General features: G+C 45.9%; 1 protein-coding gene and 1 pseudogene across 2 annotated transcripts in view; one reads left to right on the forward strand and one right to left on the reverse strand.

Moving 5' to 3' along the window:
- The window catches only part of LOC142568068 (AP-5 complex subunit mu-1-like), a 244330-nt gene that overhangs the window by 49635 nt on the left and 175146 nt on the right, over nt 1–19549 (forward strand). For both annotated transcript variants that reach the window (XM_075678152.1, XM_075678151.1), the window contains 2 exons: nt 2356–2434; nt 7903–8043. In XM_075678152.1, the coding sequence (XP_075534267.1) occupies nt 2356–2434; nt 7903–8043 (220 nt within the window). The remainder of the gene's footprint in view (nt 1–2355; nt 2435–7902; nt 8044–19549) is intronic.
- LOC142568079 (uncharacterized) lies at nt 2770–5268 on the reverse strand (annotated as a pseudogene).

Raw genomic sequence — 19549 nt, forward strand, 5'->3', positions numbered from 1 at the left:
GGTGTGTTTGCAAGCAGCCATTCGTAATTCAATCATTTGACCATCTGTTTTGGCTCGGCATTCCTTCACGGTGGCAGCGAAATTTCATTATATTGAAATCACATACAAACATGCTTGCTTATACTGAGGTTCTAACTACATTGTGCTCTATAGACAAAAGGTTATAAAAAAGTAAATACTTCGTTATATCGAGAATTCTGTTATATTGAAGTTTATTATATAGAGGTTTAACTGTATATGCATTTTATATCTTATTCTCGGAGTGAAGTGTCCCACTTTCTGTTAAGGTAACACTTTACAACAGCTTGTTTTTGTCGCATGTCAATTATTGTTTCTTGGTATAGGAAAGCACGACAAACGATATAAATAAGATATACAAATTTCAAAAGACGGCGATTAGGTATATAGCTAATATTGACTACTATGCACACCCCTGTGAATTGTTTAGATGGTTTCACATTGTCCTAATTCACGAACTTTATGAGCACTAGTACCTGGCATTAAGACATAAGCAGTCACTGTTCACGCCTTCTTAGATGTCTGTTGGTATGGAAACATGTTATTCCAAACCCCACTCGTTACCAACAACATTGGATCATTCCATATTGCAAAACGCTTTTTGGGTGACCAATGCTATGGTTCACTGTTCCTGTGTTATTAAATAAATTACTCCAGAAAAAGATAACAATTGAACAATGTAGTCCATGTGAGATTAGGAAAGCACTTTTATTGTGAAAAGAGATGCAATGTTGATTTTGTCCTTAAGGCAACTTCTTATGTACAATGCTCACGAAATTAAACGCATCAATTTAAGGCTAACTAGGGCATATACTTTCATTTCCACAGGCAGCAGTTCGTGTCACATCAACACAATTTTGGCGTGTACACTTAGATTGGAGTTCGTGTCACCTTTGGTGACCAGATTCTTAGTGATGGGACATAGTACTCTCGAGTACTTTGCACATATGCAGGGTTCTACTAAATGCTCCTTGTCGCATTTCATTCCGTAAGCACTGTACATCGTGGTTTGTGTATACAGCACTTGTGTTCATGTATATTGTGATTTGTATTGTGTAAAACTGTTTTCATGCTTTGTTGTACACTTGTTCAAAATGTTTTTGTGTAACATTATTATTTTACTGAATTATCTTAATGTCCATTATGTTCATCGAACTTGCTCTTATGTCCTTGTTGTTTTCCATGTATCAGAGATGCTTGCATTCTCCTCAAGTGACAAACTTCACTTTTCTCCCGAGCCTACCCTCATCCTTGAGATTAAAATAAATTTGAATTAATATTCAGACTATGTATAATATGTTCCACTAAGAAAAACGTATCTTTTAGGTCTGTGCTACTTGGGTGCACTGCACTGTCCGGCCTGGTGGAGACTGAACCTTGTTGTTTTACTGCAATGAGCTTAGGTGAAATGTAGGTTAATAAATGAATAAATAAATAACAAACAGATTATTGCAGTTACACTGAGGCTTCATCATCATGGGCCTCAACTTGGTGAGCAGCGCGTACGATTGCACAAGAGATGTACAAATGGGAAATATGCGCACTGACTATCAGCTCATTCTTATTGAGAGAGGAACAGTACTCAAGTAATGTCACTGATGACAATCTTACGGACATGAAATCGCTACACTGTGCGAGTCTTTTGCTTTTCTGTAATCTTGTTGACTGTGTCTTGTAGATACTGCAGCAGTACCACATTGATAGGCTTTTTATCAGACCAAGAGGCAATAATATGTAATCTCTCAAAATGTGAGATCTGCTAAACCTTGCACTACAGATGAGGTAAGAAGCTCTTCTCACATAACACTTTACTTGAACTTGAATAGAAAGTCAACAGGCGATTGAAAAACCACTAAGTTGGGACAATTGACAAAAGCTATTGAAAAATTCCGAATTTATCTTTTGAGCAGGGACAGTGCTGCAGATGCCACCAGTCTTAACATCTGGGAGGGCAAGTGTAACAGATAAACATGCCCATATGGGAGCTGAACAGGACTGGCATTTCATAACGTAAAGAGCCAGGGAAACGTTACAAACAGTAATGTATCGACGAGGTTCTACTGTATTCTTCATCATCTCATTCATCAATCAAATGACATGTCTCTCCTGTTCGTGCTTCACTTATCATTGCACTCACATACAAAATACAGTAAGCCCACCCTTGGATGCTCACGTAATGAAGTGCGTCCATTACGACAATGAGGCTTAGCTGCTGTGTCTTATGGCCTTTGTAGCACTGATGGAGCACTCTGAGGCAAGCAGCCAAAGATACAATTTGTACTAAATCACCTCAGATACAAAGATATCACTATACTCATGCTACTTCTGTCTTCACAGCCCTGGGGTGACCACTGCCCTGCTGGTGGTCGAGGCAGTCATCGAAGTCCTGGGAAGTAGCATTGCCTCACTCAATGCGGTGTGTGTTGTTTTCTCTGCAGAGCGTGAAACAGCCATATTTACTCGCATAATGCTCACACTCTTTTCCACTAACAATTGATGCAAAGTTAGGAAGTGTGATAATTATGTGGCAAGAATTTTTTGGTTGAGATTTTGAGGTGCTAAATAGAAAAATAGCTGTAAATCCAAGCTCTCACACCAGCCACTGTAAACTCAAACAAAAAATTACTGCAACACAGCACTTTTTCTGTGTTGCTGTGCTCAAGTGCAACAGCACAGCTGTTGCACTTGAGGAAAACTATCTATGACTTTGTCAACTAGACTGCTAGACACTTTTGAAAGCTGTGCCTTCATAGCCTGAATTTCTTTTTTAGCGTTCTCGAAAAAAATTGTTGCCCCAGTAACTCTCTTTTTAGGTTTTTAGTTATTGAACATAACCTTTGTTGAGGCTTGATTCGTTCCTTAGATTTCTTCTATTTTTCTGCTTATCCCGTGCTTGGAGATTTTTCCTTGTGCTCTTGCATGGTGGGCACAAAGTTTCCTGAGACAGACCAAAGCATTTTGTGCTCCTCCACACGTTCTGCATCTTGAGAGCTGATGTTGCTGCTGAAATGGAAGGGAATAAACCACAATGACAGCCTGTGCACACTTTTATGTTGTAAACATAATTGAGAAATACAGATACTTTCTTCAAGCTTGAGACTTGTAGCTGTTTTCACGTATTCATTGTAGACGCGTGGAGGAACAAGCTTTCCCCATGAGCTGAGCACAGCAGTGAAGTCTTTCCTCACAACCATGGCCCTGTCGATCACAACAATACCTCTACTTTCTCCAACTTTGAAGAAATTAAATTCTTCGCTCATGAGCTGGACATTCCAGGACTCAAACTTTGAGCGTTGTTGGAATGTAGGGAACAAATCTGTTTTCTCTGAACACAAATCTTGATCGGAAGGTATCCCAGTTTCCTCAGCATCACTGTTTTCTGTTTACATAACCCACACCGCCACCACTTTCGGACGTACGAACATCACAATTTACTGTTGCTCTTAGCTTCGGAGGTTTTCTTCTAGGCTTCAATGCCTTTTTTTTTATAGGTGTGTGGGAATGTTGGGGAGAACTTGTGGAACTGTGGGGAACCAGCGCTGGATAGGCGGCGCGTCGAAAAGAGTGCGTTGCACGCCGCCCTGGCGACGAAACGCGGCATATTCCAGCCTCTCGACCAGACGACACACACGTGCGCGGCCGTATCATAGTTCGTATGTTTCCGTTTCCCGCCGCTTCAAGCGGACAGTTTTCGTAAAGAAGCTAGTGCCATCAAGTGAAAAAATGACGAAAGAAGCTTTTTAAGCTTTATATATTTTTCACAGTGTGTCGCAGCGAGCACGTGTGTTTCTTTAACGGTTGCGCCATATGGTTGCGCTGTGGTCCGTTGTCATGCTTGCGTGGCAGCCTGCCTCGCAAATCCAGCAGTTATGGCTCCGGTTGTGCTGCGCTATGGTTTCGGAAGTATTAGTTGGCCTGAAGGCATTCGATATTTCTCTGGCTACACATAAAAAATTCTGACGTTACTTCGCCACAGCAGTCAATGGAAAAGAAAGCTTTATCGCATCAGCTGACTCGCGCAAGCAAAGGTTTGAGTGCTCCGCTGCTGGATCCGTAAAAACGCTGGCTACATTTAACAATAATTACATAACTTTACCGGATGCATCTCAGCACCGAGTCCTCATCCGCATGCGCATTTTTAAAAACACATAGGCGGCTTAGTCGCGCGTGCGCCGGCAGTATGCGCACACAACTCGTATTACAAGGCAGCTTCCCTACCACATAATTCTTGGCAATGAATGGATAATATTTACCTTTCGTATCGTTCGCTTGGTGCGGTGGCGTTGGAAGGGGCTTGGTGGTGGTATTGCGAAGGAAAAATGGTTTTACATATGCCGGATGGTGCATGCGATTGCTCATTTTGTTTCCGACGAAATGCCGACTGCAGATTCTGCTGTTTGGTACTGTCTGTCATGGCTGACCGTCTTCACTATCGAATAAACCAAGCACACACGCGAAATTCGGTTTAGAAACTAGCCCGACACCGCTTGACAGGGCGACAAGACGGGAACTTACTCCGCTCGCCTGACTGCTTGGATCCAACGCCGCCTCCGTTCTTGTTCTTAGGGTTCAGATAGAAAGACGCTGAAGGATACATCCTCCCTCCTCCCGACGTAGTTGTGGCACCTGTATACGCAACAGTATCATCGGCGTCCCTTTGTTTTCCTTCGATTTTCGGGGCGCTCAACGCGACTACCAGTAGCAATTTCCTTCCGCGGGTGCGGCTGCATTGTGCTCGTTCTGACCGCCGGGGCGGCGCTGCAGGCGTCGTCAAAACTCCAGCGCTGGTTCCCCATACCTGGCTTAAGCGTCCACCTGCCACGTGGAATCTTAAAAATGTTGCTGTTGACAATGTGCTCGTACAAAGTGATTAAGTCCTTGGGTTCAAAATGTAAGTTGCAAATGTAGGTCTTTGGTATCACCTGGAAGGCTTTTCGTAGAATAGCAGCTCTCCACACCTCGAGGACTTCGGGGTCATTTGGAGGTTTAAAGAAGTGCCGCCGTTTGCACGTTTTTTCTTCAGAAGCATATTCACTTTGGCAGCCCGGTGCACTGCAGGTCGGCATACTGACTCTTTGTCAAACTTGGCTTGCAACACAATACACATGAGCTTTACATCACATACCTATAATCCAATTTATAGATAAGCAATAACGGCAAACAAACTTTTCTGTGCGCACGCCGGCTACAGACAGCGCAGATAGACACCAAAAAAAGCACTGAACGCACTCGCCGAAAGCCGACGGCTTGATTCCAATGCGATGCAAGTGCCACCTCTCTGAAAGGATACAAGTTGGAGCCACCTCTGAAGCGGACTTTCCCAACTGACCTAATCTAAAGACGTGTGCTCCAACCCATTTTTATTTATCTAGAAATTTAATTCCCATAGTACTAGTGTCTTTTCAGCCTAGATAAACACACTTATTCAGATCCTCAAAAGGCTTACTACCCATGTAGTAACTAGTCATTGCTTGTCATGTGTCTTGTCAATGACATGACTTGTCATTAACAAGTCATGTGCTTATCTTGCTGTTGAATGTTACTCTAGTTTTATGCAAATTAATACAGTTGATTCTTATCACAATGAACAGCATCATACTGTCTAAAACGGTACAGAAAATGCAGAACTTGAGACAATATCGATTACAGTCGAACCCGACTGTATCGAACCCGTTTACATAGAATCATTCTATATATCGAACACTTTCTGGTCACGGTATAGTTATAATGAGTATATATAACAAAAATTACACTTACATTGAACAAAAATAGCAGCGACTCCCGATATATCGAATGTCACGCGGCAGGAAGTGCCCCTGTAAGTTGGCTTTCTGTCGCGGTGGCGCGAAAACCCGGCAGCGCGGCTTCATCCAACTGCTCTCCCTACTGTGACTGCGCTCCCTCGGATGAGATGTTGACACCCCCCTGCAAAAAATGATCCTGGCCCGCCCGCAGCGCTTGCTCAGACAGCCAATCAGAGGCTCTTGCGCCCTCATCGTGCAAGATGGCGAAAGTGCGAGTTGTCTCGCTGCTTTTCTGGTTCCTTGTGTGTGCACCTTGTGGGCCTTCTCCTGCAGTGTTGCTGTGGTGAAGCAGCAGAATTTGCCTGTCGTCGTGAAGCTTGAAATCATAAATCGGATAGAACGCGGTGAGAAGTCAGATGTCCCCGCAGCGTACAAGATTCCAAGGAGCACGATCTTGAAGAATAAGAGGGAGATTAGGGCTAAAGTGGCCAAACTCGTGATCCGTTACCCGTCGCGCGACGCGTGCGCATGGCCGTGTACGAGTGGTTCATCCAAAATTGCTTCTGCCGTGCCGACTTCCGCGTGCTCGGTGATGACTGTAAATTCTGATGAATGCGACGAAGCCGTTGCCGGTGTTGCCGAAGTTTGGAGCGAGCTGTCAGAATTTCCGGAAGCCATTGAAGAATCAACAATGGATGAGTTTGTGAGTGCAAATGATGGTGTCGCGACCACGAGAGAGCCAGAAAACGAACACTACACTGCCGACATCGTACCGAGCACAAGCGAAAGTGGGCACAATGAGGAAAGCAATGACAGTCTTTGGCCCACATCCTCTGAAGTGATTGGTGCGCTCGCACTAGTCCGTGCTTCTGCGCAAATGCGGAAGGTTGCAGCCTCAGCTGCTCCGACTCCTTAGACAATGTGGAGAGGTGCGTGCATCGCAGGTAGCGAAATTGCCCAAGCAGAAGAAAATGCAGGAATATTTAGTGCGAAACTAAGCTAGTTTCATCAATAAAGTGATTTTATAAATGGTATGTGCTTTTATGACATCCAAATCTTTAGCAGGATTATATCGAATTATGCTTTATATCGAACTAATAGGCGTTCTTTTGCGAGTTCGATACAGCCGGGATCGACTGTATAACAAAGCTAACTGTTTGTTTGCTCGCAGCTCAAAGTGTGTATTCTGGTGCCGTAAAAATGTCCAATACTCAGCAAGAGCAACTTGAAATGGTGCATTCTGGACAAAGACACATGTTCTGGCCAACAGCGTAACTAGCCCTCGGTCAGCAAACTGACGTACCAGTCTCGTGCGACCAAACTGATTGCACCGCTGCACGTTAACATTGGCACAAAGTGCATGTTAGTAAGTTTGCTTTGTTAACGTGCTACTTATTTGCATGGCAAGCCGCCAGTAGGCCATCAAAATCATGGGTCTCGGGCAGGTCATGTCTTTTGCATAGACGTGACCACAAATGTGTATCATTTTGCTTTTCTTTTGTCAATTTCAGCATCTGCTTTCATGTTCGATATGAACTGCAACATGCAGTCTATGGCCACAGCGGCGCTGTTGAGAAAAAATGTGGTGAGGTTTTTGTCGTTCCAGTGATGCGCATACTCCTGGGCTTTTCTTCATCTGCTTTCTTTGCGAACCGATAATACACTCATTGGTCTGCTGAACAGTGCATGCGGTTTTAGCCTTTTGGCACAGTGTGCTTCGTCTAGGCGTACCGCTGCCCTAACTTCGTAACAATATTTTCTTTTTTCTTTTTTTGTGACAGGTGATAGCTATTCAGTGGGCTAGTGTATTATTGCTCCACAAAGAAAGCAGACAATGGCAGAGCAAAACCCGCTGGCAGAGCAAAACCTGCTACTTTTTCCTAGAAAGCATCGCTACTTTTTCCTAGAGAGCATTGCTACTTTTTCCTAGAGAGCATTGCTATGGCCACGGCTTGCATAGTCCAGCTCATATTGAACACAATAGTACATTTATAAGGAATATCAGATATAACAAACTTAGTTTCACGTTAGATGTAACTTCATGATAATGAAATTCGACTGCATTTGAACATGCCCTTACACTTGAAGGGCTCAAGTTCTCAATTGTTGTTTGCCCTGCTCTTGTCAAAAAATCCTGCAGGCCTCTGCACAGTTAATGCAGGTGGAAGAGTTCCTGTCGGTGGCTGCCCCATTCGGCCTATTGCAATTCACCCAGACCAGTGTGGTGCAGGACATCCTCAGGGACAAAGAGCTGTCCCCGCCAGTGGATGGGACCACCAAGGTTGGCTGTCTTTTATTGATGGGATTGATATTCTTAGGGACTTTGGGTATGTGCCATTCTTCAATGAACCTCTGTGACACCAACTTGGGTCACTAGGTGTGTTGCGTGTGCTTCCGTTCACAATTATCATTATATAAAACATATTATAATAGGGGCCTTCAAATATCGAATAGTAGATTTCAAATTAGATATTGAATCAAATCAAGAAAAAAGTACCAAATATTGTAACGATGTTGAGGACCACAGGTTAACAAAACAACAATATTTATTAAGGGTGAACCTGTGCCCGCAACGAAAAGTCACTGCGGTCATGAAGAAATCCCTGGCAGTCGCGCTCTAAAAACTGGCCTCGAACCGTCTTTCTTTCTTCCCACCTGATACCTTGTACGCGTGGCGCATGCAAGCCGGGTCCAACCGGCTACCCATGCCATGAAGATTGCTGCCTGTTGTTGCTAAACAACACCACGGTACGGCGTGCACAGGTCCAATACGAAGAGCGTGCAATTTGAATGTGATGTGACCAAGTTGTCGCGGCGTTATCCCCCTCCTTGCCGCATCGGCCCGATGCGTGAGTGGAAGTAGGGGTTCCTGTGGGCTCTCACTTTTTTTTTTTCATGACCTCTCGTGGTAGGATTTCATGCGGACAACATGCACAACTTCCGTGAAGTTGCGCCATCTTGGGTTCTTGTGTCCAGTGGATTTCCCTTCGTAAGTGACGTCGCTTATATGACGAAGTATTTCGTAAGGGCCACAGTATCGGCAGAGAAGCTTTTCAGACAGTTCACGGCGTCGCACTGGGGTCCGTACCCACACCTTGTCACCGGGCTGGTAATGAGCTACGGCGCTGGTTGTACCGGCTGGAGTCGATGCGTTGTTGGCGGCGTATTCGGTACCTTGCCATCTGTCGTGCCTCCTCGGCTCGTTGCAAGAAATCGTGTAGGTCAGATGAGTTATTGTTTTCTTCATCTAACGGCAACATAGCATCCAAAGTTGTGGTTACTGCTTGGCCGAATATAAGTTTAAACAGGGCGACTTGTGTTGTTTCTTTAACGGCCGTATTATATGCGAAGGTGATGTACGGCAAAATTTTGTCCCACAGCCTATGGTCAACGTCGACATACATCGAAAGCATGTCAGCCAGTGTTCTGTTGAGGCGTTCAGTTTAACCGTTTGTCTGAGGGTGGTACGCCGTAGTTCTCCTATGATCAGTATGTTTCATTTGCAAGAAGCATTTCATTAGGTCCGCAGTAAAGGCCGTTCCACGCTCGGTAATAAGAACTGTGGGAGCGCCATGCCTGAGCACGATATTGTGGACAAAGAATTTTGCAACTTCGACCGCCATTGCATTGTACAGGGAATCAGTTTCTGCGTAACGGGTCAGATTGTCCGTGGCCACAACTATCCACTATTTGCCTAAAGATGATGTTGGGAAGGGTCCAAGGAGATCCATACCGACTTGATGGAATGGGGCTTTTGGTGGCTCTATTGGCTAGAGGACGCCTGCCGGTTTTGCGGGTGGAGTCTTGCGCCTTTGATACTCGCATAAAGTCTTGACATAGTGCTGCACTGATGCTAATAACTTGGGCCAGTAGTATTTCACATGAATCCTGGCGACTGTACGGCTCACGCCCATGTGTCCAGACGCCGGTTCGTCGTGACATGCATGCAAAATTTCTTCTCGCATAGCTGTGGGTACGACAAGTAAAAACTTTGTCTCGCTATTCTCGAAGTTTCTCTTGTATAGGACACTTCCTCACAGAGAGAATGAGGATAGCCCTCTATTGAAAATACGCGGAAGTTGAACGTCGAGTCCCCCCAGGCGCTGTATAAGTGGAAGCAATTCTGGGTCAACTCGTTGTTGTTGAGCACTTTGTGACGCGTCAACAATGCCAAGGAACGGGAAATCCTCTTCTTCTGGCACAGTTGTCTCGACGGGTGCGAGTGACAAGCAGTCGGCATCGCTGTGTTTCCTCCCGGAACGGTATATGACAGTAATTTCATGCTCTTGAAGCTTAAGGCTCTATCTTGCTAGTCGTCCGGATGGATCCTTGAGATTCACCAGCCAGCAAAGCGAATGGTGATCACTGACTGCTCTGAGTGGTCTACCATAGAGGTAGGGCCAAAATTTACATATTGCCCAAATGACTGCAAGGCACTCTTTCTCGGTTGTGGAGTAGTGCCTCTGCTTTCGAGAGTTTACGGCTGGCATAAGCAATTACTTTCTCCTGGCCGTTATTCCACTGCACTAGTACGGCACCGAGGCCAACGTTACTCGCATCGGTATGAACTTCAGTGTCGGCTGTCTCATCAAAATGGGCAAGGATTGGTGAAGCTTGCAGGCGTTTCTTTAACTCGTCTTGTTGTTCGCTTTTCCACATGAAAGGTTGATCTTCTCTTGTCGCTATTGTAAGGGGCTCAGCAATTTTTAGAAAGTTTTCCACAAATCTTCTGTAGTATGCGCATAAACCCAAAAAACGTTGCACTGACTTTTTGTCGGTGGGTGTCGGGAACCTTGCAACAGCTGCTGTTTTTTCGGGATCTGGCCGAACCCCTTCAGCACTGAGGACGTGTTCGAGAAATTGAAGTTCATCGAAGCTGAATTGACATTTTTCCGGCTTAATTGTCAAATCTGCGGTGCGAATAGCTTATAGTACTAGTCGCAGGTGCTCTAGATGTTGGTCAAATGTGGTGGAAAATACGACCACATAATCCAAATACATAAGCACGACTGCCATTTCAATCCTGCGAGCAATGTACATCATTCACTGGAACGTTGCAGGTGCGAAACAAAGGCCGAATGGAAGCACTTGTAAATTCGTAGAGGCCATTAGGGGTTACGAATGCTGTCTTTTCATGGTCCCGCTCATCCACCTCTATTTGCCAATATCCACTCTTGAGATCCAGGGAGGAGAAAAAGTTTGCACATCGGAGCCGATCTAACATATTGTCGATACACAGAAAGAGGTATACATCTCGCTTAATTATGCTGTTCAATTTACGGTAGTTGATGCAGAATCGAGGTATGTTATCTTTTTTCTTAACGAGCACTATGGGAGATGCCCATGGACTGCTGGAAGGCTGAATAACGTCATCGCAAAGCATCTCCTATAATTGCTTCTTGATGGTTTCCCTTTCTTTTGGTGAAACTCGATACGGGTGCTGGCATACCGGTCTTGTGGCATCCTCTGTTATGATTGCGTGCTTTGCAACAGACGTGTGCTGTACCTTCGAGGAAGTAGAGAAGCAGTCAGAAAAATCCTTTATCGGGGCATATATCTGTTTCTTGTGGGCTTCCGGGAGTCTCGGGTTGATGGTAATTGATCTGTCGACATTGCAGGCTCCTGGCAGAGCAGTTGACGTTGTTGTTAGGCCGCATAATTCGGTCGCAACACAGAACTCAGGGAAATAGGCAATAGCTGTTCCTTGTGCGATGTGTTGGAATTCATTTCCGAAATTCGTAAGTGTGACATTTGCACGGCCATTGCTTAAGTGAACAAGACCCTGAGCCATGCAAATACCTTTGTTGAAAAGGAGCTCCATGTTTCCATCTGCTATGCGTTCATGGTCGTAAAATGTTTCATTCTCCACAAGAACCATTACACTGCAGCGTGGCGGCACAGTTACATCATCATCAACGATGCGCAGTGCATCGCTTATATGATGTTGCTCCTCTGATTCTTCCACAGGTATAGCTTGTTTTGTTGAGAAAGACACTGGACCTACGTAGGTTAATTATGGTGACGTTAGCTTGTACAAAATCCATTCCCAATATAAGTTCCTGGGAACATTCTGGCAGTACAATAAAGTCAGAAACGTAAGTGAAGCCCGTTATCATAAGTCTTGCAGGGCATCGGCCAAGGGGCGTAATAATGTGACCGCCTGCCATGCGTATTGACGGTCCAGCCCACTGCGTCACAACTTTTTTCAGGTGCTTCGACATATTGAAGCTTATTACCAAATGATCAGCACCGGTGTCGACTAAGGCATTCAGCTCGCATCCGTCTGTTATCAGACGCAAATCTGATGTAATCGTTTCGTTCCTGCATCTGTTTACTGGAATTGTCTCATTATCGCACTAGAACTTTGCTGGAGCATTTTCATAACTCTGGTTATCAGCGGCCTCACCTCCACAGGTCGCTTGCTTCAGTTTTCCTGGTGTGGGCTTGATGAACGACGCCTAGTCAATCTTGGAGACGCGCGTAGGCTAGGTGATCGGTAGCGCATGGGCGACGATGACTGTGGTTGATGTTGGTGAGGAATAATGGGGCTTTGGGGTGTGGACAACTATTATTTTATCTCTGCTGGCTGTTCACCGTTTCAGGGGCATGGTGCGCTTAAGGGAAAATCCCTTAATCCAGCTTGACGGTATGGGCAGAACCTATACAGGTGACCCGCTTCTCCGCAGTGAAGACACAGAGGCCTGTGCTCGTGGTCACGCCAGACATCACTTTTCCAGGGCCTTTGTTCCACAAATCAAGGTGCACTACGTGCTGCAGGCAGATAGGTAGCCGGTGGTTCCAGCAGACGAGGTGCACTGCGTGCTGTTGGCGGGTAGGAAACGGTCGTTGCAACTGCTCCACTACTGTGTACGTTGGCTGAGTACGTTGGCATACGTTCAGGTGCACCACATCAGCTGTGGCTCATGCTCTGGATCCCGTATGGCCTGCTTCAGTTCGTCCTGGACAACGTCGACGATAGATAGTGCAGTTGAAGTCTGAGGTGTCTGCAACTTGTTGAGCTCTTTCCTGATCACTGACCGGATGAGCTCCCGCAGGGCTTCAAGGTCTTTCGTCATGCCTACAGTGAAGACATGGGCAGGTGCACAGCTTGCCTCACAGTTGTATTGCCGAGCCCGCTGTTCCACCGTCTTTTCGATGGTTGTTGCTTCGTATGTGAACTCGGCGACCGTGCGCGGTGAGTTGCAGACGAGAACTACGAAGAGTTCCTGCTTTACTCTACGCATGAGATGGCGCAGCTTCTTATCTTCACAGATTGCGTCTGATAACAGACGGATGCGAGCTGAATGCCTTAGTCGACACCGGTGCTGATCAGGTGCTTCGACATCTTGAAGCTTATTACCAAATGATCAGCATGCTTGAACAGGCAGGTCATGTCCTTGATGTACATCGCCACGTTCTCGTTTGTGAGCTGGTTCCTAGCTTGAAGTGCAATTTCCGCCTTTTCTTTATGATCTGTGCTGGCGTATGTTGCTAGCAGTTGTCGTCGAAATTCCTTCGAAAAGGACAAAGAGGATTCGTGGTTTTCATACCACATTTTTACGAAGTCCTCCAAAGCGAAATATACGTTACAGAGCTTCTGTCTCTCATTCCATTTATTAAAGCTCGCCGCTCTCTCGAACAATTCCAACCAGTCTTCCACGTCTTCGAATGAGTCACCATGGAATGTTGGTGGCTTACGAGGTTGGCTTACGACCAGCTGTGCCCGTTTTACCTGGGTATTTATTGTGGCGGCGCCCATGGTCCGAGTTTCCCTTGGCGTGAAGAAAGGAAAGCCGAATTTGGCCGAGTCACCTCGAAGACGGCGGCTGGTCCTCTGGTGCACAGGTGTCAGTTCCATGGGATGGACTCACTGGTGGTCGGGGCTATGCTGACTTTCATTTGTGGGGCTTTGACTCATACCTCGCACCTCCACCAGGAATGTAACGATGTTGAGGACCACAGGTTAACAAAACAATGATATTTATTAAGGGTGAACCTGTGCCCACAACTAAAAGTAACTGCAGTCATGAAGAAATCCCCAGCAGTCGTGCCTGAAAAACTGGCCTTGGACCGTCTTCTTTCTTCCCGCGTGATACCTTGTGCATGTGGCGCATGCGAGCCAGGTCCAACCAGCTACTCGTGCCACGAAGATCGCTGCCTGTTGTTGCTAAACACCACCACGGTATGGCGTGCACAGTGTCCAACACGAAGGGCGCGCAACTTGAATGTGACCAAGTTGTCACGGCAATTTTATATGGAATATTGAATATTAAAAAATATTTCACCAAAGTTAGTGCTTATAAATTTTGGGCTATAAAATACAGTGCTGCACATGCTTGGGAATCTCCTAGCATTACATAACAAGAATGTATTAAACTATCAGTAACTTAGGTACAGAGGAATCAAATTATACCGTACTGTTTACACTTATTAAAGGGAACACGAAATTGTTATGCCAGCGCTGATTATGGCTCAATTCTAGTATATGAATGTCTCGAAAATATTTACCAGAAGAATTTCTGTTGAGTCGATTAAAATGCTTCTTTCTCCTCTGAAACTAATGAATTGGTGACGTTCTGGTGGGTTATAGTAAGGCTAATCGTTTTGACAGATGAAAGGACCATGCATCACGTGACCTGATCACTGCTCCGTGTGTGGCTTGCACCAGCGGTAAAGAGCAGGAGTTGTCCATGCCATTTCATTGTCAGGTTCAGCGTGAGTTGTCATCAGTCCAAAAACCTGAAATTTGGAGGGTCACGACAAGCCTGAGCTACGCTCGCTCCCCGCCACCCCTCTCCCCCTCGTGCTTATCTGCTGTCTGCACAAATGCAGGCAACTGGCCATGACACTTTTGTGCCTGCCATGTGAATCTATAGCTAGTCTTGTGAGAAATTGCTCGAAGCATTGCTCGAAGCTAGGAAGAGAAACCAATGTGTGTTTGCAAATGGCATCAGGAGCGAGAGGCTGTCCTGTGGTGTGTTGCAAAGATGCTCCCATAATCAACTTTCTTTTGTTTGCGAGGCCATTTGTTGGCTTCCTGAGTGTCGTGTGGCTGCTGTGAATAGAACTGCATTGATTCAGCACCAAAGCATAACTTTAGTTGAAGAGTAGTTGACAACACCCAGTGAAGCAGCACCGAAAGCCTAATGGACTAGGCAGTGTGGCCGTGATGAAAATTTGCCGCTGGCCGATGTGGTGACAGGCTGCAAGCCTTCACGGAACGCTTGCTGCTAATATGTTCGTACGGATGGCTGATCAGTCATCGATCCCATGGTCACGTGTGCAGGTTAAATTGGCGGCTGTTGAAGGAGCATGAAGTTCATTGCCGCATATCCAGCACGATCTGTGAGCCTATCGGCAGCTAATCAGCCTGATCTTGCACATACTTTCGCACTTTACGAAATATGTGCTTCTTTTGTTGCCGCTCTCTGTCTGTGGTGTAGAGGGCTCATATAACTCTACCAGCGTCACTAATAGCTAACCCTACTTATCATTTGTCCATTCTGTTATTCTGTTGGTCCATGTAAAATATTTGGCAACAAAGTGAGCGGATATATACCTGCCAGGTTGTGGAATGCAGTGCTGCTTCGTTCACTACATGGTGTCAGCAGTGGCCGTCCTTCGGCCCCTTTCACAGCGGCGGAAGGGGTGTGCCAACAGTGATGTGCTGCAGATAATGGTCGCCGGCACAGTCGAAGCAGGCACCCGAGCACAACATAAGCAATAACTATAAAAAAACGGATAATTTTTTGCCAGATGTACTGGAAATTGCGCTGGCTCCCATATTCGCAGCAGGGAACCTCAAGGCCCCACTGCCTTTTAACTTCTGCAACCCAGGGCAGTGAAAACACTGGGTCGTCCAGTTAGAAGACTACCAGCATGCTTCAGGTCTGTATGCTACCATGGGTCCACAGGCGTGGGAAGTGCTCGGCTTGCTGCAGGTCTCGGAGGAGCAAATGGCGATCTTCAGGCAAGTCTCCGGCAAGTTCGACTCTTACCTCATTCATCCGGCAAATTTGCTGTATGAGAGCGCTAGGTTTCACCAGCGGGTACACCAAGCTGGCGAATCAGCAGACACTTTACCGCACTTTGGGGCATAGCCTGACAGTGCAACTACCCTTCTAAGGAAGTCGGAAGTACTAGCATGCTTGAAAGCAAGTTCTCTTACAAGGTGTGCAGGTGCTCAAAATGCAGTCTCGAAGAAGCTTTGATACAGGTATGTCAGGAGGACGCTGAGAAGGAGTGCATTGCACGTGACTCCCCAGATGTGAGTGCGGCGTCTTTGTCCAGCTGTGTGGACGCTGTGAAAGTAAAGATGAATCACCCGGGACAAAAGCCTCCCGCAGCAGCCGCAGCTCCGTCACCTCCAGCTCCAAGGTACAGGTGTGCTCTCTGCAATAAGTACTGCAGGAAGGGCCATTTTGCAGTGGTGTGCCGTTGTGTAGTGTTGGCTATAGGGCTGAACGAGGTTGGCTCAGTCAACCTGCCCTGAGCCAAGTACATTGACGTGGAGGTCAATGGGACAGTGCTCAAGCTCAAGATTGATATGGTGTGAAAGTTTCTGTCATAACAAGCACATTCTCTGGAATTTCTGTGTGTCTCGATCCTCAAGTAGCTGAGCTAACGGGGGTGGTTTTGGATGCCTTCTGGCGGGCTTCCTTGAGGCCTCACTCAAGAGCTGTTCGAAAGTCTCGGCGGGCTGGAAGAACCATAGAAGATGCGCATAGAGACAGGGGCCATTCCCATTTTCCTTAAGCACAGCAAGAACGAAACCCATCCTATTGTGCCCTGTCGTAAAATCCAACCTCCAGAGTTTGGAAACACAGGGCATAGTTAGGCGTATCACAAAGCCGACACGATGGTGCGCTGGCCTGGTGGTGGTGCAGAAAGACTCTTGTAGCTACTACATATCCGTGGACTTGACCAAATTGAACAAGTACGTCCTCCGGGAGCAACACATGCTACCTATGGTAGAGCAAGTTCTGGGAGTCCTCTGAGTTGTGAAGGTGTTTTCAAAGCTGGATGTGACATCTAGTTTTCACCAGGTCAGGCTGGCGGAAGGCAGCCAGGAACTTACTACATTCTGTGGGGTCTCGCACATACACTTGGGACGAAGGAACAACAACTCAGTAGTGTAAACAACCAAAAATGCATTTATTGCACCTTTCATACACAAACATCTGCTAGCCAAATTAGTACCCACAGAATGTGCCGATGGGTGTGTGACTAATTGAGGAAGTCCGACTTACCGTGACCGAATAGCAAGCAGATATGTTCACTCCCATGCTGGACACCAATGCCTAAGTGTTTGTGTGTACAGTCACATGAACGGTGTTGTGTTCAAACGATCAAGTTTGTCCATCCCAGTGCCATGCTTCGAAACCTCTCTCGGGATGGTCCCGCAAAACATCTGGACTGTTCACCGCCCTTAAGTCAAAGAGGAAGAGCCTACTCCCTTTTGTGCTCCAGTAACCCCTCTGCTAGGCTTCATTAGCAGTTTAACACTCACTCCATCTCTCGTAATATGCTGCAACCACACCGACCCCCACCGGCGCTTAGCTACGCTGAGAAGCCAGATTACAGGAGACATGAGAGCTATGTGGGGAAAACAACGGCAGGGGACACCTGAGAGTCAAGCATCCCCACATCTCTCCAACCTTAACTCGTTCCATTTCGCGCCCATCGGGCATCGTTAGCCCGCTAACGATGGTTTAAAACGCTGCTTTCAAGAACTTCCGCGCTGCTCATGGGCACACTGCGCTATCGGACCTGAAGGAGGAGAACTATATTTTTGTTTTCTAAGCAGTTCATTTTCTTCCTGCCAGGTGGTTATATTTCAGTGCGCTTTGAAGTTTCGCGATCTTCAAAGTGAAAAACCAGAATGGCTGCCTCCAGGAGCGGCGTGCGCGCTTTTAAAGATAGCAGATTTCGTCATTCCGCTGCATCTGCGGCTGATTTATTGATGGATCGAGCAGCAGCGAGTCTGAGGATGTTGCCTTTTCGTTGGACTTTGACACTGAGAGCGACAACGACGCAAACCAGCCTGGAACATCGGTGGCCCCAGCCTGGCACACCAAACTGTAGTGCTTGCAGTTAAATTTTTGTAGTAGAATAGCTGTTCAATAAAAAATTTTGATTTTTTCGGATAGTGCCTATTATACAGCAATACATTTTGTATATCTCATAACTTTTGTTACATATTTTTATTATTAGATTCAAGCATGTCTTTACAAACGTTGTTCAATTTTACCCTGCAATCTAGATTTTTGCAATTTATATCCTTTTTATGGCATACATCTTGTTAATAAAACATTTATGCCTGAAAATTACAATCATTCTGCTTTTTCTTAATGTATCACATAAAATATTAAGTGCAGTAGTTTCTTCAGAAAAGAATCTGGCATAACCTACAAAAAACGCCTATTTTCCACATGGTAGGGAAAGAGTTAAATCACTACATATGCTGCCGAAACATGTCACATGGTCTAACATCAATGCATGCTTCACGAACAACAGGTAGTACATGTGGCAGTGGCTGCACCGAGAAAATGTCCATAATATGGGCCCTGCCCATAACATGTGCGCGGACAATGTCTCTGGGGTACACTGCTACCATCCCTTGGTCACAGCAGCAGCCCTGCAGACTGGATGGCATGACTCTAGGCCAGGATTCCAGAAACAGTGACGCACTTTTCAGCACGAGCAAGGATGGATGGATGGATGTTATGAGCGTCCCCTTTGGAACAGGCCAGCAGTGGGTTATGCCGCCAAGCTCTTCCTATTATACTTCCTATTGTCCTACCTAGGTTAAAATAGAAAAAAAGAGGAGGAAAAGAAACATGATGAATTCCCATAACCAAATTTTCTGACCCCCTATTGTGAACATTGTTTTTGTATGTCCCCATTTTTTGTCATTTCCCTACTTTTTTTTCCGCCAATCTTCTAATCGTCTCTTACTAGTCTCTATTGCGGACATGCTTACTTTCCGCCTGCTCTCGCTGAACCCAAGGGCTTCAAGGAGGCCAGTGGTGCCTAAATCGACCGCTGGGCAGATGTCTTCACATTCTGATAAAACATGCTCTATCGTTTCCCTAACTTTACTGCTGCAAGCACATGGTTCTTCTTCCTTCTTATATCTCACTTTAGAGATGCGTGTTCTAAGGCATCATGATCTCATTTCGAAAAGTAATGAGCTTCCCTTTGAGTTATCAAAAGTTGCTTCTTTCCTGATATCGTTTTTTCCTCTTTAGTTGCTCATGGCAGGTTTCTTTTGCATTGTCGCCACCCATGAGATTATTTCAGCCTGTCTTACTTTCCGCTTGACATTCTTTGTTGCTGTTTTGCTTACCTTACAGGCCGCATACTTGCTAGTAAGCTTCCTAGTTCTTTTACTCCACTGTAAATCAATGTTATTTCTGTGCAAGTACCTCAACACTCTCCCAGCCCATTTACTTTCTTCCATATTCCTCAGTCGTTCTTCATAATCAATTTTACTCCGTTGCCTGGGGTATCTCAGTCATAGTCCAAGGCAGCAGCGCAGACGATGTGCAGGTGACAAAAAACCAGGAATGACTCCGTTCACACTGCATACACGCAACACACTTGACAAACACTGTAATAGTGCAAGGGAGAGCCATTCTATGCGCATCACCAGTGTCGTAGGATGTTCAGTACTGCTAGCAAAAGATCAGGCGGCTACTCAGATGCTAAGTTTACGTTAACAAAGCTCACTTTTTTTAGGCAAATGAGTAGTTTAAATTCGTGCAAGGCTACCGTATTTATTCGAA

The sequence above is a fragment of the Dermacentor variabilis genome, unplaced genomic scaffold, assembly GCF_050947875.1.
Source record: "Dermacentor variabilis isolate Ectoservices unplaced genomic scaffold, ASM5094787v1 scaffold_16, whole genome shotgun sequence".
In the NCBI taxonomy this organism is placed as follows: domain Eukaryota; kingdom Metazoa; phylum Arthropoda; class Arachnida; order Ixodida; family Ixodidae; genus Dermacentor; species Dermacentor variabilis.